This window comes from Aulonocara stuartgranti, assembly GCF_965226115.1.
Source record: "Aulonocara stuartgranti genome assembly, chromosome: 13".
NCBI classification, from domain to species: domain Eukaryota; kingdom Metazoa; phylum Chordata; class Actinopteri; order Cichliformes; family Cichlidae; genus Aulonocara; species Aulonocara stuartgranti.
In genome coordinates this window covers 61299-86649 of record NC_138949.1, presented here as the reverse complement: position 1 = coordinate 86649, position 25351 = coordinate 61299, and the positions used below count along the sequence as shown (strand labels likewise).

Below are 25351 nucleotides of genomic sequence, written 5' to 3'. Positions count from 1 at the left end.
TTTGAACCAGCACACACAATTATAAGCATGTTTCTCCCATTTTAACCTGGAACCACTGGCCGCCTATAAATTTTAGGATCACTTTTGGAATTGCTTTAAAAGGCTCTAATTATCTCGTCCCACATTACTTCCTGTTCTCTCAGGTCGGCCGATCAGCTGCTCCTGAGTGTATCGAAAACTAAGCATAAGCTCAGAGGGCACCTTCACCGTTACAGCTCGTAAAACATTTGGAACAACTTAGCCTTGTAAAGACATTTATTAATCTTTATTCGTTTTTGTTGCATGGCTGTAGTTCCTTGTTTTCTCCAAAATCCGATGATGATGATGATGATGATGATGATGATGATGATGATGAGCTGTGTCCAGCAGGGGGAAACCTTTACACAGCTCTGCAGGTTATTACTGAGTTCATAAAATCATTATGCACACATGCTTTGATGCGCACTGAAACATTAAATTATGATTAAGAGGATTAAATGTTTAATATGTGATGAAAATGAGGACAGCTAAAGAGGAAGAAGATCAACAGCAGAGGATGAGGAGATGCTGAAGCACAGGAAGGAGGTTTTGGGGGATATAAAGTGTCTCTGGCTCGGACTCTTCGGATCAGCGAGTGATCCTCCCCCTCTCTGACAGGAGGAGGAGGAGGGTGAGCTGCTGCTCTTCACTCTCAGAGATGCAGCAGAAGTCAAAGAGAATCCTCGCTGATTTCTGCTGAGCAGGAAATCTGTCTATGGCATTGATTCAGTTTCTCAGAGTTTGACTAAAAATAATCGATGAAAGTGGGTCACTGCTCATTTGATCTTCTTTACATTCCTGACACGCTTCCATTTTCACTGAAGCTGCAAAGACATTTTTATCTGAGGAGGAAACTTGAGAAGCAACAGCGTTCTCGCACTCTTTGGCTGCTGACATGAAACTTTGGAGCATCTTGGCTGCGCTCGCAGGAGTCTGAAGGTTTCCAGCACGAACTGCGGCAACGCCTCCTCACGCAGAGAAAACATGAAATGTGGCAGCAGCCTCTGCACGCTGAACGTTGGTGGCCGCAGGTTCTCCTACACTGCGGAGCTGATGAGGCGTCTCCCCCTCAGCAGACTCAGTCGACTGCTTCGCTGCGTGTCGGAGAGCGAGCTTCTTGAGCTCTGCGATGACTACGATCGTGATCGCAATGAGTTCTTCTTTGACCGCCACTCTGAGGCCTTCAGTTTCATCATGCTGTACGTGCAGCACGGGAAACTGCGCTTTGTGCCACACATGTGTGAGCTTTCCTTCTACAACGAGATGCTGTACTGGGGCCTGGAGAGCTCTGATCTGCAGCTGTGCTGCCAGCGTCTTCTGGACGACCGCATGTCTGACGCCCTCGTGCACTTCTTCCCGGAGGAGGAGCCACCACGTGGCCCTGAGATTACGCAGAATCCTTGGCTGGAGAAGATGAGGAGAACATTTGAGGAGCCCACGTCCTCGTTGGCTGCGCAGCTCCTTGCTTCAGTGTCAGTGCTGTTTGTAGTCATCTCCATGGTGATGCTATGTGCCAGCACCTTACCTGATTGGACAGCGCTGGAACAGCAAAGGTAGGACTCACACTGACACACACACTGCACTATTCAGAATCAGCCCCTGACAGACCCGGTCCAGTTCTGATGGGTACCTGCAGCAGGTAGAGAACTGGTGCAGTTCGGAGGAAAACCGGGACCAGCAGCGGATTATTGATAATTGACTGATAAGTCACAAAGTGTACATGCTCCTGTGTGTGTAAAGCTTCTTGCCACAGTGGTAGCTCTGCATGCTTGAGTTGGCTGTGAGATGTGCTACCCAACACAACCGCAGAGGGATCTGTGTCTCCAGCTGGAATCAAACCAGCAACCTTTTGCTCACCAAGCAAATGCGTTAACCATTGCGTCATTGTCAGTGTACCTAATATGAATAACTTAACTCCCCTTCTGTGTGAAACCATTGTGAATGATTGTCTGACATCTCCACCTGTGATTTGTTAATTTTCAGCAACATCTCATTGGTCTATCTCTGCTTTCTCATTTGTCCCCTCTGGCCCCTCCCTTGCAGCATCATCGAGGCGGTGTGCATTGGTTGGTTCACAGCAGAGTGCATTGTCCATTTCCTAGTGTCTCGTGATAAGTGGGACTTCATTCAGCGGCCTCTGAACATCATTGACCTTCTGGCCATCCTGCCATACTACATCTCTGTTGCCATGACGAGCCTGACGGGCGAGAACTCGCAGCTGCAGCGAGCCGGTGTGACACTGCGTGTTCTTCGCATGATGCGGATCTTCTGGGTTATCAAGCTGGCGCGTCACTTCATGGGCCTGCAGACACTTGGCCTGACGCTTCGTCGCTGCTATCGTGAGATGGTAATGCTCCTGGTCTTCGTCTGTGTTGCCATGGCGATCTTCAGTGCGCTGGCTCAGCTGCTAGAGCACGGCCTTGACCTGGAGGCTGGAAACCATGACTACGCCAGTATCCCCGCTGCCTGCTGGTGGGTCATCATATCCATGACCACAGTGGGCTACGGGGACATGTACCCGATGACGGTGGCGGGACGCATGCTCGGAGGCCTCTGCGTGGTGAGCGGCATCGTCCTGCTGGCGCTGCCCATCACCTTCATCTATCACAGCTTTGTCCAGTGCTACCACGAGCTGAAGATGCGTTCAGCTCGCTGTGGCCGCAGTCTGTCGGGCGAATTCATCAACTGACCGTCATCCTGCTGCTGAGGAGGGGCGCTGCCATCAGCTCCATCACAATGAGAAGGATACAATCGATCGGACCGATCAAAAAGCAACTTGAGTTTTCCCCTGACGCCTCCATCGGAGTGAGTGTGTGTGATTGGCTGAATACAGGGTGTAGTGAAACATAACCTAACCCTCCATTTGCTGTTTTCAAGTCCAAACAGGACTCAGGTGACTTTACTTTGATAGTTTCTCATCCTGATTCGATCTCACAGACAGTCAGGTTCTGTTAGGTTGCTCAGAAGAGTCGGGGAATAATGCGCTCACACAGTGAAATGGTGGTGAGATAAACTCACACCATGCAATGCCCCCTCAGGTTAGGCATGAGAGGCAACCCGGCGGTCTGTGGCATAATTGAACCCCTCCTTTGTTTCCATGATGACCATAGAGCCAGTCAGCTGAAGTGTTGAAAGCATTTGGTTTGAATGTCCGGATGGAGAAGCGGGCGGAGTGTGAAGTATCTGACTACTTCTTCTTCTGTGTGAAATGCTGCAGGGTTTGAACCAAAGTACACTTATACAGGCGACCCCTTTAACCTTTGACCTTTACTTCAGAGATGTCAAACTCTCCATTTAGGAGAGTGTTTAAAAGGCTCATGTGTTTATGAACTCTGACCTCTGTTGCCTGATTTCGATCAGAAAACCACATCAGCTCATTAAAGGTTAAACCTGAAAACCTCACTGACTCCACCTGTCCATCATTTAAACATCATCTCAGTGTTGCACAAAATACAATAACAATGAAATCAGGTTTTCACATTAGAGTTACAATGGGATTCACACAAAACACCTGACATTAAAGCTCCTCCCACTGTGTCACAGGTGGAGTCCATGTCAGAAGGTCAGACAAAAGGCTGAAACATAAAAAAAAACCCTCTTCATATATTTTACAGGTGAGACTCTGAGAAGATGCTGAAGGTTTCAGCTAAATAAAGACGAAGAACGAAGTAACCTGGAAACACCTGAGTGATGAGAAAGTCCACACTCAGAGCTTCTGACAAACTGTGAGAGCAACAGACCGTGGGCCTCGTGAGACCCAAGATTTTTACTATCCGGCTGAGCCGTCCTCTGGGGACACACGCTGTGAGGGTGTGTGTGTGTGTCTGACGGGTTCTCCTGGCGTGTTCTCAGAGTGAGAGCTAATCAGTAACATGGCAGCTGAACAGCCGAGACCATCTCATTTGTGAACTTTTCTCAGCAAATGTTTGTTTGTGTTCTTTGTGTGTGACGTCACACATCACGTTAGTTTGATGTTTTTAAATCCAAGCATGCACATGCCAAGTGGCGTGCTGATGGTGATTAGTTGATTCTGATTGGGCTGAGATCTCCTCGGTGCCTGAAGCTGACCTTGGATCAGCTCCTCTCTTTGAGTTTAAAAAAACTCTTTCTAAATCATCTGTTAACAAACCGAGCGAACTGGAAGTGGACGAGAGCAGCGAGGAGGCGGGAAGGTCGTCACAATAAAGCGAGTTTGTGATGAATCACGCGTGGTTCATCGCCTCTTGCCGTGTGACTCCAAATCTTAAATCAGAGAAAACATTCACGGAGTGTGTGAGTTCTCACAGGAACGCAGCGTGTCGAGCATCTCTGAAGGACGTGGCTGATCAGAGACAGGAGCAGAGTTCAGCTTATTATTAGCCGGGTCTGCAGATAGAGACGAGGCACAGGAACCTTTCAGTCTTTTGTTTTGCAGAAACATCAGCAAATGTAAAATGATTCTGTGGGGAGAATAAACACCAGCATCACCCAGTCTTCAGGAATAACTTCCTGCAGATTTTTTATCCAGTCTGTGGTAACCCCTTCAGTTTCTCATGAATGGATATAGTATCTGAGACAGCAAACAGCCAGCTGTTCATCTGCATCTAAAGGTCAAAGGTCACTCTTTGAGAATGCCCACATGTTGGACAGAGAAGACAGATGGAGTGAAGGAAGCATGTCCACTGTGAACAACCATCTTTGAACAGAGGGTGGGGCTTACGACACCAACTGTCTGCCATCTATAATCCAGTCTGAGATGGTAAATGGCAAATGGCCTGTATTTGTATAGCGCTTTACTCAGTCCCTAAGGACCCCAAAGCGCTTTACACTACATTCAGTCATTCACAGACACATTCACACACTGGCAATGGCAAGCTACATTGTAGCCACAGCTGCCCTGGGGCGCAATGACAGAGGCGAGAGATCAGAAGCCATAAGAAGATCACCTGTAACCTTCACTAAAGCTGTTTCTGTGCTGTGATGGGCTCTGAAACCTGATGGAAACTCCTCAAATAAACCCAGCTGTTTTAGAACTACTACTCTCAGTGTTCTTGTTCAATTTTGGTTGGAGAGACAAAACCTGCAGCTCAGAATCAGCGCAAAAAGACGTAATCACAGCGCGGACCGGACGCATCAGGATCGCTAAGCTCCGACAGCGTGTCCGTCTACGGGCCGTCGGGTGAGAAAGCCTAGAAAGACAAAGCTGATTCTGATGCGTGGGGTCCGTTCTGTGTTTACGTCTTTGTGTGGAATCCGTGTACCTGCTCTCATTTGCTGTTTGGTTGTTGTTGAAATGGTTTGGTGAGCTTTAATCTGAGAATCTGGCATTTCTGGCAAAACACTGTTATATTTAAAAGTCGATTCAGGATTTAATGAATTGATATCGCTTTATTCAAGCTACTCACCTCCCACTTCCACCTGCACTTTCAACTGGACCACGGCCAATCAGAGAGGTCCCGCCCCTTACTATCTCTGATTGGTTTAGTCCACGATAGGGGCATAATGTGTGTCTGTTGTTGACCACAGGGAAGGTTGCAGATTTTTTGTTTTTTGCTACCGGAACATTTGGTCGCACAGGTGCAACCAAATATCTTTTTTTAGTCGCACCACTGAAAAATTTGGTCGCATTTGTGACCAAATTGGTCGCACTCTAGAGCCCTGAGGAGGCGTGCTGACCTGGACGGGACACTTCATTGTTATTCCTGTGTACTGCCTCACTGCCTACTGGAGATCACCATCTGATGGACCAACAGAACCGCATCAGAGAGATTCTGAGACCATCAAACCCTCCCCCCTTCACCCTCCATCGCTTGGCTGCACTTAGAAAGCCTGAAAAAGTCCAACATTCACCAAGAACAGATCCGAGTTCTGCTTGATAGAACAAACCTGGTCTACAGTGAACCAACACACCTGAAAAAACCCGATGGTTTCATTGCAGCCACCTTAATAAAAATTCTAATAAATACAAAGCAATTATAATTCAAATCAAAGCATGAATTAATTTAAAACCTTCATTAAATGCTCTTGTTTGGTGAAGAGCTGCCAAAAAATAAAACCACAAAAACAAAATTAAAATAAGATCAACCTCTCTGCTGAACTTTGACCTCAATCAGCTTATTGAATGAAAGTAAGTTTGTCAATTAGACCTAGAAGCAGCTGTGAACGATAAAATTGATGTTTTTTTACTAGACGCACAGTGATTTCAGTGAAGCAGCTGCAGTGAGTGTAGCATGCTCATAGGTTTGGAGATATGACTCAGTGAGCACACTCAGTGAGCACGCTTAGTGAGTTCAGCTGCTCTCTGCGGAACAGCAGCTTCTATTTTCAGTCATTTTCATCCACAGAACTGCAGCCTCGAATCTCTGCAGCTCAGAGTCACGAAGATTCCCACAGGACTGGAAAACGGTCCAAAAGCCCGGAGAGGCTGGAGAGCCTCAGGTGTCGCTCACTTCACACCTCCTTTGAGGGATTCGGCCCTCAGGAGGGGTCAGGGGTCATTAGAAAGAACCAAACGTCATCACCATCATCATCGGGACAGTGCAGGGCTAAATAAAGCCTGAGCCCACCCGGAGGTTAAATGGGCTAACTGAGCTCAGGTGTGTCTGGAGTTGAGCCAAGAGTTTCCCCTCAAATAAAAACTGATGATGTCACACACGGAGGCGATGAACATGTCTGATTCATTCAACACGCTTTTAATCTGACGACCTTCACATCTGCTCAGACACACACATCCTGCTTTCAGTTTGGACACGCAGGTTTCTATTCACACACACCTTTGAAAGACACACACACATTTTCTACTCATCTTTTATTTGGTGAGATTCTGAAAGGTTCTGAAATAGAGTTCATTAGAAATATTGCTCAGGAGGAGATTTTCAAAATAAAATGAGGAGGATTTTTTAAAATGTTACACACATTTGTTCTTCCAAAGCTGCTGCGTGCCATAGTTCTCCCTCTGTTGCCATGGAGATGGTGACAGGATGCTTGAAGCAAGATGTCAGGGTAAGAGATCACACACACACACACACACACACACACACACACACACACAAGCCCTTTCAGCTATCTTAGTGAGGACCTTCATTGACATAATGGTTTCCCTAGCCCCTTACCCTAATCCTAACCATTAAAATGAATGTCTAACCCTAACCCTTACCCTATACCTAACCATAATCTAATTGTAACCCTGACACCACATTTTGAGCCTCAAAAAGGACCGGTGTGTGTGTCCTCACAAGTGACTGCTGGTTCACACAAGTATAGTAGAATGCAGATTTCAGTGCTCAGAAAGATAGCTAGACAGGAACACACACACACACTTTATGTTTGTGTTATTGTTTTTTCAAAACTGCAGCTGATCCTCACAGCTGACCATCGGTAACCATGACAACAGAAAGCACCAGGCCACTGTTTCCTTGGCAACAGCAAGGCAAAGGCCTCAAATAAGTGATATGTGACATATTACCATGACAGCCTGACAGGAAGTTAATCGTGGCCATGAAAAACATTAGTAGGAAGCTCTGATTGGCTGTTGTCATGGTTACGCTACAGGGTGTCAAAACATACATGCCACTTACATACATGTCAGTTCTTTCCCAAATTTAGCAACCCATTCATCCATTAGGGCCTCAAGTAAAAACAAAGAAACAAATTTATCCGCTCTTTGGGGTTCCGAGTGTTTCAAATAATTCATAATTATACGATCAATAAACTCCTCTATCACCTAATTTCTGTTCCAGTCATGTGATCATTTCGGTGGTCTTAAAGTCTGACTGAAAATAAACACAAGAACATAAGGAGCAGTGAGGCAAAACAACAACAACAACACTTTTAAAACTGAGGGGAAGAGATCACAACTTCAGTTTTTGCAGTTTCAAGACTTCCTGCAGAGTTTTTCAGATTTCCTATCTAGTTTGCAGAGCTCATTCTTCGTTTGGACTCCTTTGTGGTTATAAACCTGGCTGCTGATGAGGCTGGAAACCAGCGGCTGAACAACAGCAGCACGTTTAAGCTTGATCAGCTGTTGTTAGAATGTATTTAATATTACTTTCTACTCGAGGATCTTTTTCTACAGCTGACGGCTGGTAACTGTGCAGGGGCGGATCTAGCAAAGTTTAGCCAGGGGGGCCGATAGGGCATTAACAGGGAAAAGGGGGCACAAAGACATACTTTTCTTTCTTATTCTCATTTAAAATGTCTAGCTTTTAATAAATAATTATCTGACACCCAAAGTTTTAATTTGATGCAAAATGAATAGAAGTCAATTACTGTATATAGTAACTATTAAGTCTAATATATATATATATATATATACCCTAGTAAGCTATAGTACTTTTTCCTTTGGGAAGGTACCATCTGTGCAGTCTGCAATTTTGTTGAAGAAAGATGTTGAATCTATTTAATATTTCTTGAAAAATAATTGATTTCTGTGCATTTTCTGTGCACTGCATCACATCAAGGTTGATTACGTTGATTAAGCATCATGAGGTGGAGCGTGAGGGGTGGTTCCCCATTTTTTATTTATTTATTTTTGTTGTTGCTGGGAGTTGGAACCCTATTAGTTAGGTTGCTTAATATTTATGCTAAGTACTCTTTAAAATACCAGAATAGGGAGGATGGTGTAGGTCTAAGTTTATTAGATTGATCAGTATTGCTGAACTATGAAATATTTTTTTTGTATACAGGTATAACAGAATAGCTTTAGTGTAGTTGTTGTTTTAAACTTGAGTATGAACTTACACAAAATGCAGCAAGATATTTAAAAAACAGTTTTGTTGATTAAAAAACACTATATCGGATTCATATCGGTATCGGCAGATATCCAAATTTATGATATCGGTATCGGACATAAAAAAGTGGTATCGTGCCATCTCTAGTATATACTTTGAAATATTTTGTCGCTTTTCTAAATAAGATAAGATAAGATAAGATAAGATAAGATAAGATAAGCTTTATTAGTCCCACACGTGGGAAATTTGTTTTGTCACAGCAGGAGTGGACAGTGCAAAAGTTATGAGGCAAAAATTAGAATACAATAAGAATAAATACAGTACACAACTGTACAGAATAGAATAAAATAAAATAAATATACAATAAGATAAAAATAGAATACAAATACAAATACTATATACAACTGAGTAAAAATACAACGATGACAGAAAGGATTATTGCACTTAGTATTATTGCATATGTATGGATGTGTGTGCTTGATCAGTTAAAGTCTTTATTATGGAGTCTGACAGCAGTGGGGAGGAAAGACCTGCGAAATCTCTCCGTCCCACACCGTGGGTGCCGCAGTCTCCCACTGAAGGAGCTGCTCAGTGCTGTCACAGTCTGCTGCATGGGGTGGGAGATGTTGTCCATCAGGGATGACAGCTTAGCCGCCGTTCTCCTGTCACTCACCACCTCCACTGGGTCCAGAGGGCATCCTAGAACAGAGCTGGCCCTTCGGATCACCCTGTTCAGTCTCTTCCTGTCCCCAGCAGAGATGCTGCCGCCCCAGCAGACCACACCATAAAAGATAGCAGAAGCCACAACAGAGTCATAGAAGGTCTTCAGGAGTGGGCCCTCCACTCCAAACGATCTGAGTCTCCGCAGCAGGTACAACCTGCTCTGCCCTTTCCTGTAGAGGGCGTCTGAGTTATGAGTCCAGTCCAGTCTATTGTTCAGATGAACACCAAGGTACCTGTAGCTGTCCACAGCCTCAATGTCCATACCTTGGATGTTCAGTGGTTGCAGTGGAGAATGCTTGTGCCTGCGGAAGTCTACCACCAGCTCCTTGGTTTTACTGGCGTTGATCTGGAGGTAGTTCAGCTGGCACCAGTCCACAAAGTCTTGGGTCAGACCTCTGTACTCCTTGTCGTCCCCATCAGTGATGAGGCCGACTATTGCAGAGTCATCAGAGAACTTCTGCAGGAAGCACTGGGTGGAATTGTGGGAGAAGTCTGCAGTGTAGATGGTGAAGAGGAACGGAGCCAGAACCGTTCCCTGTGGGGCCCCCGTACTGCAGACGACCCTGTCCGACACACAGCCCTGAGTCCTCACATACTGTGGTCGGTCGGTGAGGTAGTCCAGGATCCAGGTAGTGAGGTGATGGTCCACTCCAGAGTTCACCAGCTTGTCCTTTAGAACCGAGGGAAGAATGGTGTTGAAGGCACTGGAGAAATCAAAGAACATGATTCTCACAGTGCTTCCAGCGGTCTCCAGGTGAGCGAGGGAACGATGTAGGAGGTGAATGACGGCATCATCCGCTCCAATGCCAGGCTGGTAGGCAAACTGAAGTGGGTCCAGTGATGAGCTTATTAGGCGCCGAAGCTGAGCCAGGACCAACCGCTCCAGGGTCTTCATCAGGTAGGATGTCAGAGCCACCGGCCTGTAGCTGTTGAGGTCCTTGGGGCGTGAAGTCTTTGGCACTGGTACAACACAGGAGGTTTTCCAGAGCTGTGGGACTCTTCCCAACCTCAGGCTCAGGTTGAAGAGGTGCTCCATCACCCCACACAGTTGGTCCGCGCAGGACCTGACGACCCTCGAGCTGATGCCATCTGGACCCGCTGCCTTCTTGCCATTAATCCTCCTCAGTTCCCTCCTAACCTGGGTGGTTGAGAGAGACAGGCTGGAGCCTTGTGTTGAGTGTGTATTGGATGCTGCAGTTGGGGGTGGGGGGGAGTGAGCAGGGTGAATAGAGGAGGTGTGAAGTGTCTGAGGTGGAACAGCAGCAGTGGGGGTGGGTGAGTCTGCAGCCGATGTTGTAGACTGCCTCATGGCTGAGTCAAATCTGTTGAAGAAATGATTCAGTTCATTTGCCCACCTCACATCCCTCCCAGGCAGAGAGTTCTGCTGTTTGTGGCCCGAGATGGTTCTGAGGCCTCTCCAGACTTCACCAACGTTGTTTTGTTGAAGCTGGTTCTCCAAATTAACTTCTAGTTACTTAGTGGAATATTCGCTTCTATTCTATTCTCTCGCTCTCTGCGCGGTTGTGTAAAACCTTTTCAGTGCTCAGTATAAATTAACAGTTGGTGCGTTAACGCAGATTTCAGGCGTTTGTTGTTGCAGTTCTCTTCTCCTCTAGCAGGTGTCACTGATTCACTCTGTCCCCTGTTGCACCACAGAAGAAGAGGAAGTGCGTTAACAGCGGAAGAAAAGGAAGTTCGGCTCTCAACTCAAAGTTAAAACATTATCGATTAGAGATCGGAGCGGGAGAAGGATCTATTGGTCAGTGATCGGAGGTGAGTTTCGGGAGGAGCTCGCTTCTGCTTTTATACGTTGTGTCTCTTCCTTAGCTTTTCCGTGCTAACATTTAGCATCAGGAACTTCCTGTTTGTCGATACCAAAACTGAGTAATAGACCAGTCAATAATATGATGGCAAACTGACGAATGGTGGGCAATAATCGATGCTCTGCGGATTGACGTGGGTTGATAATCGATTAATTAGGAATTACAGGTCAGCCTGAGCTGAACTCAGTAACTGATCAATTACTCATCACCGGAACTCATCACTGATCAATAAGACCAGACAGGGAATAGTTTGCCAGTTTATTAAACTTCAGTGTGATTGGACTGTGATCAATAAAACCCCTATCAGTGCAGTGTGAAAAGACCTGATCAATAAACTTTAACCCGAATCCAATCAGACCGATTGGAGGGTCACATCTGCTGTCTTCAGCCCGCCCTGTGAAACAAGTAACGACGAAGACGTCGTTTCTCAAAAAAGCTCCAATTTATTCGTTAGATTAAACACAAGAAGTAACACATCCGAATCATTTATTTATTGTAGAAGAAGAGCATTATGGGCAGGGGCTAAGTATGGATGGAGAGCGGCGTTATTTATGCTGAAATAAAGAAGATGTATAACAGAGCGCTCACTGTGAACGATTGAACTGATGACTGCGAGCATTTTAAAACTGACCTTACAGCTGCTACAAAAACATTTTAATAAACGATGTTAAAATAGAAAAGTCCACGTCCGCCTGCAGCCTCGCTCGGCTCTGCTCGTCAGGCCTGAAAGCGTCTGATTGGCTGCTCTGCCCTCATTGCATCCACGACCCGTTCAGCTGCGATAAGTCTGCTAACTGTACGTTAATGGTAACAGATGGCCAATGTGATTATGGGGTCACTGCTAACAGTTAAACAGCTAATGCTAACATGTACGCCGACCAAGTTAACGTTTGTGTGACTGTTTAATACTTCAGTGTTGTTGAAACGGGAGCTTTACTGACATCTGAACTTCCTCTTAAAGTGTTGTTCAGTGTGACGAACTGTGTCGACTTCAGCTGTTAGTGGGTGGGAGCTGTGTGTGACACTGGTATTGATTTCACTGCGTGTTGTGCTCGTATAACTATGCATGTGACAAATAAAGAATCTTGATACTGTTGTAAACCTTTATTCTGAAAGCATCTAACTTCCCGTTAAGCCAAAATATCTCTGACCCCTGACCTTAACCACTTACGTCTGAAAACTCGTCACCTGACTGTCAGCTGTCCACACAGCCTGGACCAGGGGTCCGTTCTTCGTACCTCGCTAAGTAAGTTAGCTGGATTTGATTGTTGACGATTTCGCGTGATCTTGGATCGTTCGGTTCTCCGAAGCTCATCCGGGACTTGCTGTCATAGCAACAGAGCCGTAAGCGTAAACCTGCTTGGGAGCAGGCTTACTTTATGTAAACAGGATTAGATCGCGCCCACTCAGGTATGTCCGCTTCATTTATACATATTATCAATGTAACTAAAGATAATGCAGTACTTGATCCTTTTATTGATTTCATACAGATACATACTATTAATCATTCTATGTCATGTATTTGATTATTTCAGATGTAATTCATATTTTAGAGTAGTAATAGTAAATTACTTCATGTAATCAAGATGAGAGACCACGGCTATAAAAGCGAAGGTGGATTTGGGAAGCCTGTCGCAGCCATGTCCTGTCCGTATACGCGAGCCACCCATTGCGGAAGGTGCAAGATTGATAAGGAGAGTTTTCAGAATTCAGCGTATATTGCGGGATAGACAAGCTCCTTTAGCTCAGCGCGACAGTGTGCTCATAGAGAGATATCGATTTTCCCTTGAGGGTATTATTCACTTAACCAACTTGTTGACGAAGGGGTGCAGGACCACCACCTGTCTTTTTTTGCTCTGCCCTTGGTTGCTGTTATAAACAAACAGATTATTTCAGGGTCTCTTTGCAAGAGACTAAAAGCAATATAAGTGATAAATATTACCATTCTGTAGAATATTCTTATATTTCACTTTTACTTGTTCCCATGTTCTAGTGGGTCCTGTTGTGGCTCTAATGTGAAAGAGGATATAATGTAATATAATATAATCTACCCTACCGCCTACTGGTGTTGGCCAGAGGGGCCGATGGCGCGATATGGCAGCCTGGCTTCTGTCAGTCTGCCCCAGGGCAGCTGTGGCTACAACTGTAGCTGCCTCCACCAGTGTGTGAATGTGAGAGTGACTGGATAGTGGCATTGTAAATCGCTTTGGGTGCCTTGAAAAGCGCTATAAGATAAGATAAGATAAGATAAGCTTTATTAGTCCCACACGTGGGAAATTTGTTTTGTCACAGCAGGAAGTGGACAGTGCAAAAGTTATGAGGCAAAAATTAGAATACAATAAGAATAAATACAGTACACAACTGTACAGAATAGAATAAAATACTATATACAGTAGAATACAATAAAATAAATATACAATAAGATAAAAATAGAATACAAATACAAATACTATATACAACTGAGTAAAAATACAACGATGACAGAAAGGATTATTGCACTTAGTATTATTGCATATGTATGGATGTGTGTGCTTGATCAGTTAAAGTCTTTGTTGTGGAGTCTGACAGCAGTGGGGAGGAAAGACCTGCGAAATCTCTCCGTCCCACACCGTGGGTGCCGCAGTCTCCCACTGAAGGAGCTGCTCAGTGCTGTCACAGTCTGCTGCATGGGGTGGGAGATGTAAATCCACTCCATTATTATTGTTATTATTAAATTACTTACGAGTTTAATTTGTCAGCAACTTTCTGCCAGCCCTCTCTCCTTGCTTTTGCAGCCTTTGCAGTGTTCCCTTGCGTTTTAATTAAACTCTGAAACTCCTGAAATCCCTCAATCAAGAGTTCTTGCTCTGCTGCCGAAAAATACTGAGCGCGCTCCTTCGACATTTTCGCCGACCAATCAAAGGGTTGCCGATCAATGTTTCTACTATCGATGCGTAGCCCCTGTTAAGCCACCCAGTGATCTCACATTACTTCATCCAGCTATACTAATCGTCAACAACAGGTGTGTTCGGAGAACCGGAATAGCGAGCTCAAAGTTAGCGCGATGATTTGATCTTGGATGTAGTAAGCGAGGTACGAAGAACGGACCCCAGGTGAATAGCAGTGATGGCACATCTGTGCGTGGGTCAGTGTGGCGCTCTGACTGATGATGTTAAATTCTTTGATGTAACCTGACAGTCACATGTCGCATCTGCAGTGAGCTCCTTACATGAAACTATTTTCTGTTTGAGTAAACTATGACAGACTCTGTTTCCTGTTTTCTCAGAACTTCAGCGCATCACTTCCTGTTTGGTTATAGTGTGTGGATTCTTTCTCAGATGTATTACTATCGCTATGAGAATGCTGAGATCAACTGCTGCTACAAATACCTGATGTTCAGCTACAATATTATCTTCTGGGTGAGTTTCACACATCTATCACCTGTTCCTCTTGTCTGACCTCAATGGCATGATGCCGTTTGTTTTCCATGACAAAAAGATAAAAAAAAAAAAAAATGAAGTAGTAGAAGGTACATGAGTATGGGAGACCATTGCCCCCTGCTGGCAGCATGCAGATACAGCAGAGGTTCTGCACACACCAGAACAGAACAATAACAAGAGAACAGAGCTAAAGAGATTTCCTGTGTCTGTGCTGTTTCCTGTACAGACTTTCACTGAGCTAAACTAGACACTCTGTTTCCTGTCTGCCCATGGGTGACAGGAAGTGAGGTCACTCGCTTCCTGTTTAGAGGAAGTGTGGGGTTAACAGATGAGATTGTGTGAGGTTCAGTCTGTCCAACACTTCTTGTCTGTGACATGTTTATATGAGTTTGGCTGACTGCAGCAGACCAACCAATCAGACACTGTGTGGTCACATGTAAAACATCTGGAATTAATTCAGCAGGGTGGGATCGGTCTAAACGTTGGTCAGTTGAGTCTTGTTTCCGTGGCTCTGTTTAATTGCTGGTGTGTCTGTGTTGCAGCTGGCTGGCATTGCCTTCATTGCAGCAGGTTTCTGGGCATGGAGTGAGAAGGTGAGTGACGCTGAGGGGTGTGGTCTCAGTCTTTGTCTTGCTGAGAGCAAGTGTAAGTCTCGCGATGAGTCATCAACAGAGATGGGCAGTAACGCGTTACAAGTAACGTTACAAGTTACAAGTAACGCGTTACTGTAATCTGATTACTTTTTTCAAGTAACGAGTAAAGTAAGGGATTACTATTGCAAAATCGGTAATTAGATTACCGTTACTTTCCCGTAGGAACGCTGCGTTACTGCGTTACTAAAACCGTGATTTTTTTTGCGAGAATGTCTCATGACAGTGACGTAAGCAAGTGCGACGTTGGTGACAACAGCTGTGTGCAGATCAACAATGGATCATATATCGAGTGCGGAGAGAGTATGAGCGTGCAGCGTTTAAAGCGTGGAAGTACTGACCTTACTTTGAGTTTGATCCCATAAAAAGTGACAAAACCATTAGCATCCGTTGTGCGTGGGAAGAAAACTTTTTACAGCGAAAAAAACCGCTAAACTTCCAAGCAAGCACCGAGTGCGCAACGAGGTAATGGGAAACTCGCGGATTCTTCCACTGACCGCGGCACACCTGCACCAGGGTAAACCTCCACCTACCCCACTCCTGCTTTACAGGTGAAAATAGAGCAACAGGACCGCTGAGTCTTTGACTTTATTTATTGTCTGTTGTGTTTTACTTGCATCTATTTGAAAGACTGAGTGTAAACACAAAAATATTTTATTTTATGTGCTGGAATGTGCAGAAAATAGGTTTAAATGTTAAACTAATTTATTCAAGTCAGAGAATGTTGCAGATAATTTAATGTTTGCTTGATGCATAAAGTTAAAAGATTAAAACTGATAAAACAAGTTTAAAAAAAGAGACTTTTCCATTTGATTACATTTGTATGATGGATTATGCAGAAAAAGTAGAATTGGGCTGAAAGATCTATCGCTTTATCACCTGTTCAGGTTGTAAATCGTGTTTTTAAAAAGTAACTAAGTAATTAATTACTTTTGAAAATAAGTAATCAGTAAAGTAACCGGATTACTTTTTTGGGGGAGTAATCAGTAATTAGTTACTGATTACTTTTTTCAAGTAACTTGACCAACACTGGTCATCAACACATGAAAACTTTAAGTCTAGGCTGTTTCTACTGAAATGACTTAGACCACAGTTTGTTTTCTCAAACTGCAAGCTTTTAGATGACAATGCGAAGAACAGCTGATCAACGGCTTTGACTTTTAGGTGTCGGGGGTTGGTTTTGCCTGTTTCCACGCCGACCAATCCTGTAATAACAGGTGACTCCATCTAGATCAGGGGTGGGGAACTCCAGGCCTCAAGGCTCAGTGTCCTGCAGGTTTAGACGTGTCTGCTGATTCAAATGGTTAAATGACCTCCTCAACATGTCTTGAAATTCTCCAGAACCCTGGTAATGAATTCGTCATTTGATTCAGGTGCGTTGACTGAAGGTGATGTCTAAAACCTGCAGGACACCGGCCCTCGAGGCCCTGATTTACAGCCATCTTCACAAACATTTTCCTGCTGTGACCAAAACTCGGCTGGAGCACCAAATTTGATTCATAGTTTGGGGAAAAACAAAAAACGATTTCACCACGGTCAGCTGAAACCACTTTGCTGTGATGGTTGCTGCAGACTACATGAGGCTTTCTCTGCTGGTTCACAGGGAGTGCTGATGGACCTAACCCAGGTAACCCGGGTGCACGGGTTCGACCCAGTTTGGTTGGTTCTGGCAGTTGGTGGCATCACCTTCGTCCTGGGGTTTGCTGGCTGCGTGGGAGCGCTGAGGGAAAACATCTGTCTGCTGAAGTTTGTACGTGAACACATTTTAAGCTGGAAACTTCCTGCTGTGCATCAGATTTTCAATGTTGAAATGTTCTGTGTGGTTCTTGTGATCAGTTCTCAGGTGTGATTGGCTTGATCTTCTTCCTGGAGCTGACGGCGGCAGTGCTGGTGGTGGTTTTCCAAAGTCAGGTCAGAGCATGGATCAACGAGTTCTTCCTGGAAAACATCAAGGGGTACAGAGACGACATCGACCTGCAGAACCTCATCGACTCTGTGCAGAGGATGGTAAAACATCTGTTCCCTTTAGTACCGGGGAAAAAACCTTGAGAACTATTTCTTTATAGAGGAACTTTCAGCTTTTAGTTCTTTGGGGTCTTACCTTTGGAACTATTCTCACGCAGAACGCCTGCTGTGGCGCTCAGACCCCGCAGGACTGGAACCAGAACGTGTACTTCAGCTGCGACGAGAATAACCGTAGCAGAGAGAAGTGCGGCGTTCCGTTCTCCTGCTGCATCCAAGATCCTGCTGTGAGTTGATCAATAATCAGTTCTGATCGGTGCAGGAAATCAAACCGTTAACCTGCCATCTGTTTCAGGACTTGGTGATGAACACTCAGTGTGGCTATGACGTGAGGCGCAACCAGGTGAGGTCACTTCCTGTGGTGTCATTTAACACCTGCTGGACAGGTGAGCAGATATAACATGAGGCCGATGTGGCATCCCAGCTGCTGACAGAGGAATAGACTTGTATAAATAAGTTGCATGTTCCATTGAGAACCTCACAGCCTAACGTTCTCTGATGTTCTCGGGTTCCTGTGCAGTCAGAGTGGAGTAAGCATATCTACACCAAAGGCTGCATTGCGGCGTTGGAGGACTGGTTGCCGAGAAATCTGTACACGGTGGCCATCGTCTTCGTAGTCATCTCCCTGCTGCAGGTAAGCAAACATCTTTTACTCTGTGAGAAGGCTCAGGGTTTTATCAGCGTCAGAACTTTGACCTGATAAGTTCCCACTGCTGGAGGCTTCCTGAACAACTTTCACATCCTTTGGAGGTTTGCAGCAGGCGATTCATTCACCTGGCTGTTTTTCTCGACGTTCTGAAGTGTCACAGATGGCTTTCAGGTAGATTGGCGAGATCCAAAGGGCCCCAAAACACAAATTGCTGTTTGTGCGAATATCCACATATGTGTGGTTCAGGTGTCTGACAGAGCAACCCAACCCTCATAAACTCCTATTTTATTCACAAAAGAACAGAAAACCATCAAACTGAGAAAATCATTTCACCGTTTCGACAATATCTGGTCTGTGAGCTGAGCAGTCTCTCTCGCTCTGCTTCGTCCTGTTGTTGGTATAAAAGCTCTGGACTGCAGTCGGGCAGGTTCAGCAGCCGGACTCTTCTTCTGCAGAGCCGTGCTGCTTGAATAGATGCAGTTTAGCATGGTCCTGATCGGACATGAAGGCCTTCCTGAAGAACGCATCTGGACAGAGCAGATGTGGCTCTAGAACCGGTTTGTACTTTTCTGCACTGATGGAGCCTTTCCAGATGTGCAGGGTGACTGGTTTCCATCTCAGAATTATGTCGGTTTTTAACGCAGTGCTGCCTGAGGATCAGTCATCAGCCTCATCCCTCCAGGGAGGCCTCCAGGGTATTTTGATGAAGTCATGTTCTGTAGATGATTAGATGTTCACAGTGATGTGTAGTTTTCACAGTGGGCAAGCTCTGCCTCTCTAATATGCTCTTTACGTAACTTTCTTACTTTAAATGAAAAGAAGACAGAAATTATTGTTTTTGATAGAAATATGCCTCTGGGACAACTGACTGGCACATTCGGGCCTGTTGCTAACCACCTCACTGATGCTGCTAGGAATCTTGGAGTTTTCATGGATAGCTCCTTCAAACTAGATAAACAGGTCTCTACTGTAAATGGTAAATGGCCTGTATTTATATAGCGCTTTACTAGTCCCTAAGGACCCCAAAGCGCTTTACATATCCAGTCATCCACCCATTCACACACACATTCACACACTGGTGATGGCAAGCTACATTGTAGCCACAGCCACCCTGGGGCGCACTGACAGAGGCGAGGCTGCCGGACACTGGCGCCACCGGGCCCTCTGACCACCACCAGTAGGCAGTGGGTGAAGTGTCTTGCCCAAGGACACAACGACCGAGACTGTCCAAGCCGGGGCTCGAACCGGCAACCTTCCGATTACAAGGCGAACTCCCAACTCTTGAGCCACAATCGCTTACTGTGGTAAAAACCAGCTTTCACCAACTACGCCTAATTTCTAAGGCTAAACCTTACATACCTCACAAAGATCTGGAGAAACTCATTCATGCTTTCATCACTTCAAGACTGGATTATTGTAATTCTCTCTACTTGGGCCTACAATCTTCTCTTCTTCAGCGTTTGCAGCTGGTCCAAAATGCCGCAGCACGTCTCTTGACTGGCACTAGAAAGTACGATTCTATCACCCCTGTTCTGGCAAATTTACACTGGCTTCCTATTAAATACCGAATTGATTTTAAAATTTTATTGTTTACTTATAAAATTCTAAACAATATGGCACCTGACTACCTAGCTGATCTCCTCTGTCTGTATAGCCCTCAGAGAGCACTAAGATCATCGGGCCAACTGCTCTTAGTGCAACCTAGGTCTCGGCTGAAGACCAGAGGAGACCGTGCCTTTGCCGTTGCTGCACCCAGGTTATGGAATACTCTTCCTCTTCATATTCGCGCATCAGATTCCATTCAGTCTTTTAAATCACGTTTAAAAACGTATTTGTTTAACCTGGCATTCAAGGCGAATTAGGGTAATTTACATCTGGCTTTGCATTTAGATTATGTAATTATTTTATATTTTATTTATAGCTGTAATTTATATTTTATATTGTGATTTTTATTTTTTTATCTGTATCATGATTTTACTGGAAAGCACTTTGGTGTACTTCGGTCTTTAAAAATGTGCTATATAAATAAATTTTGATTGATTGATATACCCGATCATGTGACCCACCTGCTGAAAATTATCATGATTATCTGTTAAATGTTCCTCCAGCTGTTTCTCTTTAGAACTTTTTAAAGATGTGTGGCTTCCATCAAATTCAGAACAAGCTCGTGTTGGTCTAAAAGCTGAAATTGTTCTCTCAGTTAACTCAGGACTTTTGGACTTTAGAAAGTCGTGGTCAGGTGAGTGCGATTCTACCTGCAGGGATTTAGATAAAGAAGAAGAAGAACAGGTGGAAATGTGGCTTCTCCAGTGGTTCCAGCTGTCAGGTGTGTGTGTTAGGTGCTTGTAATGACCTGAGCCCACCTCTGCTGTCACAGCTAAACGATCCCACAGAGTCCACTCAGCCGTCTCTGCTCTCACCTGCTCACTCTGTTAGATTCACTCCTCATCAGGTGTATTTCTTTACAACACCTGTGTTTATAATCTGTTATAAACTCACCTGCACAACTTGTGCTTTCATCAGCTCATCTGAACTCTGGTGGTACTTTGAAGTAGTGCTATCTGTGTACCTGTCTGCCTGAGTACTTACTGGCTGATGTGTCTCTGAGCAGATGGTGGGGATCTACCTGGCCAGGAATCTGATCGCCGACATCGAGAAGGTTAAATTCAGCTACTGAAGCCTGCAAGGGGAGGGTGGGGAGCTTACACCAGGTGTTACAGGACCAACTTTCTTCAGATGTGCCTTCTTCTTCCTCTTCCTCCTCTGATGTCATTGCCATCGTAACTGAAACAAGGCATTCTGTTGTAAACTGGGAACGTACAACAGCACGGAAGCCACTTTCTGTTTGTGTATTTTGTTTTGTTTTTTTGCTTATTCGGGGTCATGTGACGAAGTTCCACCCTAGGCTGCTTCGATGAATGTTTAGAAACCAATGTGACCTTTGACCTACCGACTTTACCGCTTAGTGCTTCCTAGAACAGAGTTCAGGTTCTCTGCGGGCGGTCCGAGGATCACCAGTACTTAACCTCCATCAATCGGCTGATAATTTTCTGAATAAACAACTTCCGGTCTGTGACATCAATGTGATGTCATCACAGAAGGCTGAAGACAAACCTGGGTAGTACCACAAAAGAAGAAGCCTTAAATTCAAACTGTTCCTGTAAAGGTGATCGTGTGATTAAGTCAGCCGTTAGTAACACTGGACTGCTGTTAACAAGCTTTGAATACATAAAGTTTTGTTGAAATAAAGATTTCAGGACTTTTATTGTTGAAACTTCCTACTTTTGTTTCCTGTTTAAAGGCATTTATTCTGAAGTAGTGTCTAATAAAGTGAATTTTTACCTTTTTGTATTTGCCAGAATAAAAATTTGCTTTGTTTATTTTGTCCTGATCAGTTATTGATTGCCAAGTTTCCACAAGACAAAACTGATTGATTTGATAAAAAAAAAAAACCCGGCTAATTGAGTAAAAGGTCACAAATTGGATGAATCTGTAAGACAGGAATTTACAACATATCTGTGACTGACTGGTTCCTTAAAGTAAAACCAATAAAATCTGAGTTTGTTAACTCCGAGATGAGGAAAACTAGTTTTCTGTTCCAGAAAGACCATTAAAGCTAACTGAGTCAGTTGCCATGGTAACAGATTCTCTGACCCTCCCCTCCTGCTGCACCTGAACCAAGTGACTGATACTCTGACTCATAAAGTAAAAATCTGTCAAAGCTCAGAGGAGAGAAGTAATCTGCAGGTGTTCATGTTTGTAGAAAAGCTAAATCCCAGACTGATGTTAGTTTGCTGCTTTGTTTACAGTCATTCAGTCGTCAATATATCAGGATGGAGGCAGTGATGATGTCACAGATCAGGATCAAATCTGTAGCCTCCATCTTCACTCTGTGTACAGTGATGACGTCACTGCATCTTACACACTGATCAATCATCTCTTATTATAATCTGTGTTTAATCATTTTTATCCAGTAATGGTAATGCTATAGGTAACTAATATCAGGCCCATCAGCAGGCTGAGTGTGTTTAGATCTTTAGTTTGTGTTTCCGTACGTTTTGTCTCAAACATAAGGGTTAGGCTTAGATTTCACATGTAAAATTAGGATTGCATTGTACGTGAACGATGACAAAGGCCTGTTGTATTCTATTCTGTTTTTAAGCTGGGGAAATCATGACAGCAGTTTGGGATGACCAGTTCATCCCAAACCAGCTTGATGGGGTTTAAGTCTGGAGACTGTGCTGGACACTCCATGTTTACAAGCTCACCATCTTGTTCTTTTTTCCTGAGGTAGTTTTGGCACAGCCTGGTCTTGTGTTTTAGGTCATTATGTTGCTGTAGGATGAACCCCTGACCAACTAGGTGCATACCAGAGGGTACTGCATGGCACTGCAGAATGCTGTGGTAGTCACTGACCCTGGATCAGCAAACAGCCCGAGACCATCACACTTCCTCCTCCATGTTTGACAGTCGATGCCACACACTGTGGAACCGTCTTTTCATCTTCTCCACGGCGTACAAAGATCCTGTGTGAAGAACCAAAGAGTTCAAATGTTGATTCCTCCATAATAACTTCTTCATGTTGTCCTGTGAGCCGCCTATCAAGCTGTTAACGCTCCGAAACTTGGCCTGTGTTTCAGTTGTGTCTCTGGGTCTGCTAGAACTCTATGGGCTCAAAATGTGGTCATAAATATTTTGTACTTGTAAAAAAGATTTGTATGTGTAAAAAGAATTTGTGTGTGCGTAAAAAAGATTTGTGTGGACTTAGCCAAAAAAAAAAGTATGAATTTTGACCCTATTTTTCTTCCTTTCATCTGATTGGTCAATGTCATGTCAATCACAAATGTAACAATCCAATCAGAGAACAGATGGGTTTGGCTGTCGAGGGGCGCTTTTTTTGAACTGCAGGTCTTTGAAGGGAATAAATGCTCTTTTACATGCCAACCCAGCGTTTTCCTTCATCACCACTAAGGAAAACAGTCTGTGGTCGTCCGAGTGTGGTGATTTTTGTGTCACAGGTCTACGTGTTTAATACAGGGACTTCCACAGCCTTTTCAACAGCGCTGCGGACCGCGGGGTGGGGGCGGGCAGTGTTTTGGAAATGACAGTCTTCATTACAAAGCTTTCTTCGTTATGAATTAGCATACATGTTTTTATTGAACATTTGAAGAACCAGCAAAAAAAACCAAACTCTTGTAGAGGACATAAAGTCTAGTGATGTGCGATACCACTGATTTCCTTTCCGATCCGATACAAAGTTAAATTCAGGGTGGTATCGACGATACTGATCCGATACCGATACTTTGTACAAAAACGTATTTCAGTTATTGTATCTCAAATTATAGCATCATAATGATTACAGGACATCGGATTACTTGTTCTTATCGCTTAATAATGCACAGTTATCATATAGAAATAAAAAAAAACTGAAGTTGTGCGCTATTTGAACACGTTGCCTGCCTGCAGCACTAAAGGACTCCGTGAGAGACGTCCGTCTCGCCCTTGCAGCACCTGTCCATGTCCACTCCTCCTCTTCAGTTCACCTCAACATAAGCTCGTCATATTCTTGTGCTTGATGAGGTTAGTAGTGTTGCCAAAACACCTCCCTTTCTTGCCACATGTATTGCAAACTACGTCTCAACCGTTTGTGGAAGTAAAATACGTCTGCACATGACTCCATTTATGCTCAGCCATTGTTGTGAGTGTGCACAACAAGGGGCTGGACACATTTATACAAACATATGTCACGACTATGACAGGCGGAAGACTAAGTAGTTCCTTCCAATGTAGACAATCCAAATGATATAGTTTATTTGCACTCTGTTCCTGTTAATGATAACCTACAAATTTACCCTAAATTACTAAAATATCGATATTTTAATATGAGTATCGATTCTAGAACATAAATGACTGGTATCGGAGGAATCGATATTTCAGTATCGATCCGCACATCACTAATAAAGTCAGAGATAGAAAAGACAAGGAGCAGGTGCATCTAGTACAGGTAGAGCTGCTGCAAAAACCCACAGAGCTCAGCAGCCAGCGCAACAAATTCTGGATCCTTTGCTTTTAGTTAGCAGTTAGCATTAGCAGCACATCCTGCGTCCGATGTGAAAGGACCTTTATGCTGCGCACTGTGACTCACAGCAATGGTCCTGGGTCAGCCCTGACTTTGTGTTAAACTAATCCTAAAGTATTAATGGTATTTCTAACCACTGATATAGCACAACTTTTTCCTTTCAACAGCTGCTGAAAGTTAGGGGACCTAGCTGCTATCGGATATTTATATAGCGATCCTCCAAACTGTATCACCCTTCAAGGACCTGCAGTTCAAAAAAGCGCCCCTCCGGCAGCCAAACCCAGCTGTTCTCTGATTGGATTGTTACATTTGTGATTGACATGACATTGACCAATCAGATGAAAGGAAGAAAAATAGGGTCAAAATTCATACTTTTTTTTTTTGGCTAAGTCCACACAAATCTTTTTTACAAGTACAAAATATTTATGACCACATTTTGAGCCCATAGACCTCTTCCTGTCAGTTTGTTTCTGAGTGCGAAGGAAACCGTGCTCACTGACACCTTGACTTTCTTTGCAATTTCTCTGTCGGACAGACCTACATTTTTATGATGGTCTGTTGTCTTCCATCGTTAATCACCTTTTTCTCATTATTTCTGTAGCAACACACTACTTTCTGCACTACAATACCGTCCAGCTGATGCTCACAAGGGTATGGTATGGTGTTCCAACACTGCTTTAATGCAGACAGAGGGGGAAGTAATCCAGAAAAGTACATTATTTTCCAGTTTTGGATAACCTTACCTTTTTTAACCTCTGTCAGTTCACCACTCAGCATTTTACCATTTCAAGCTGTTCATTGGAATTGAACAACTTGAAATATGTTTTAAAGATAAACGTCACGGTCAGCGCTGACACGTGCTCCTCTGCATGAACACGGAGCCTCTGCAGCCACCTGATCACAGCTGATTTCTTTAATGTGTTTCACATAAACAGGATGTGAGTCAGTCACGTGGTTCTGACCCGCGACATCTCCGAGATGAATGCTGGAGATCATCATCGCTGCTGTTGGAGGAAGCGGAGTCTTTACTCCGCCCCCTTACCTGGGAGGCTCACTCATTGGCTGAAACTATGTAAGGCGCTCCAGAGACGTTTTATTGATTACCTCCTGTGTGACGTCAGAGCCCTTGTACTTGGGTCGTGTGTGTCACTCACAGGTGCTCAAGAGCACTCTGGCACGGACTCCTGAGCGGGCATGTGATGGCGCGGTGAGCCCGCTGGACGGCGCTGCAGCACCTGAACAGGAAGCAGTGGCTCTGAA

The 25351-nt window shown here is 44.4% G+C and overlaps 2 protein-coding genes across 3 annotated transcripts; both read left to right on the top strand.

The window, feature by feature from the left end:
• Positions 1 to 628: 628 nt before the first annotated feature.
• LOC309720524 (voltage-gated potassium channel regulatory subunit KCNG3-like) lies at positions 629 to 3420 on the top strand. The gene is made up of 2 exons (XM_082557533.1): positions 629 to 1571; positions 2062 to 3420. The coding sequence occupies exons 1-2, from the start codon at positions 1003 to 1005 to the stop codon at positions 2705 to 2707; spliced, it is 1215 nt and encodes a 404-aa protein (XP_082413659.1). The 5' UTR covers positions 629 to 1002; the 3' UTR covers positions 2708 to 3420.
• A 7656-nt stretch (positions 3421 to 11076) lies between these two features.
• tspan14 (tetraspanin 14) lies at positions 11077 to 21392 on the top strand. Of its 2 annotated transcripts, none has more exons than XM_082557732.1 (9): positions 11077 to 11222; positions 14590 to 14670; positions 15234 to 15284; positions 16945 to 17091; positions 17178 to 17348; positions 17465 to 17590; positions 17659 to 17706; positions 17884 to 17997; positions 20624 to 21392. In XM_082557732.1, exons 2-9 carry the CDS (start codon positions 14590 to 14592, stop codon positions 20687 to 20689), a joined length of 804 nt encoding a protein of 267 aa, XP_082413858.1. In that variant the 5' UTR covers positions 11077 to 11222; the 3' UTR covers positions 20690 to 21392. The 2 variants fall into 2 exon arrangements, with proteins under 2 accessions (XP_082413858.1, XP_082413857.1); XM_082557731.1 differs by having other exon boundaries at positions 11080 to 11222; positions 14538 to 14670.
• The last annotated feature ends 3959 nt before the right edge of the window (positions 21393 to 25351 follow it).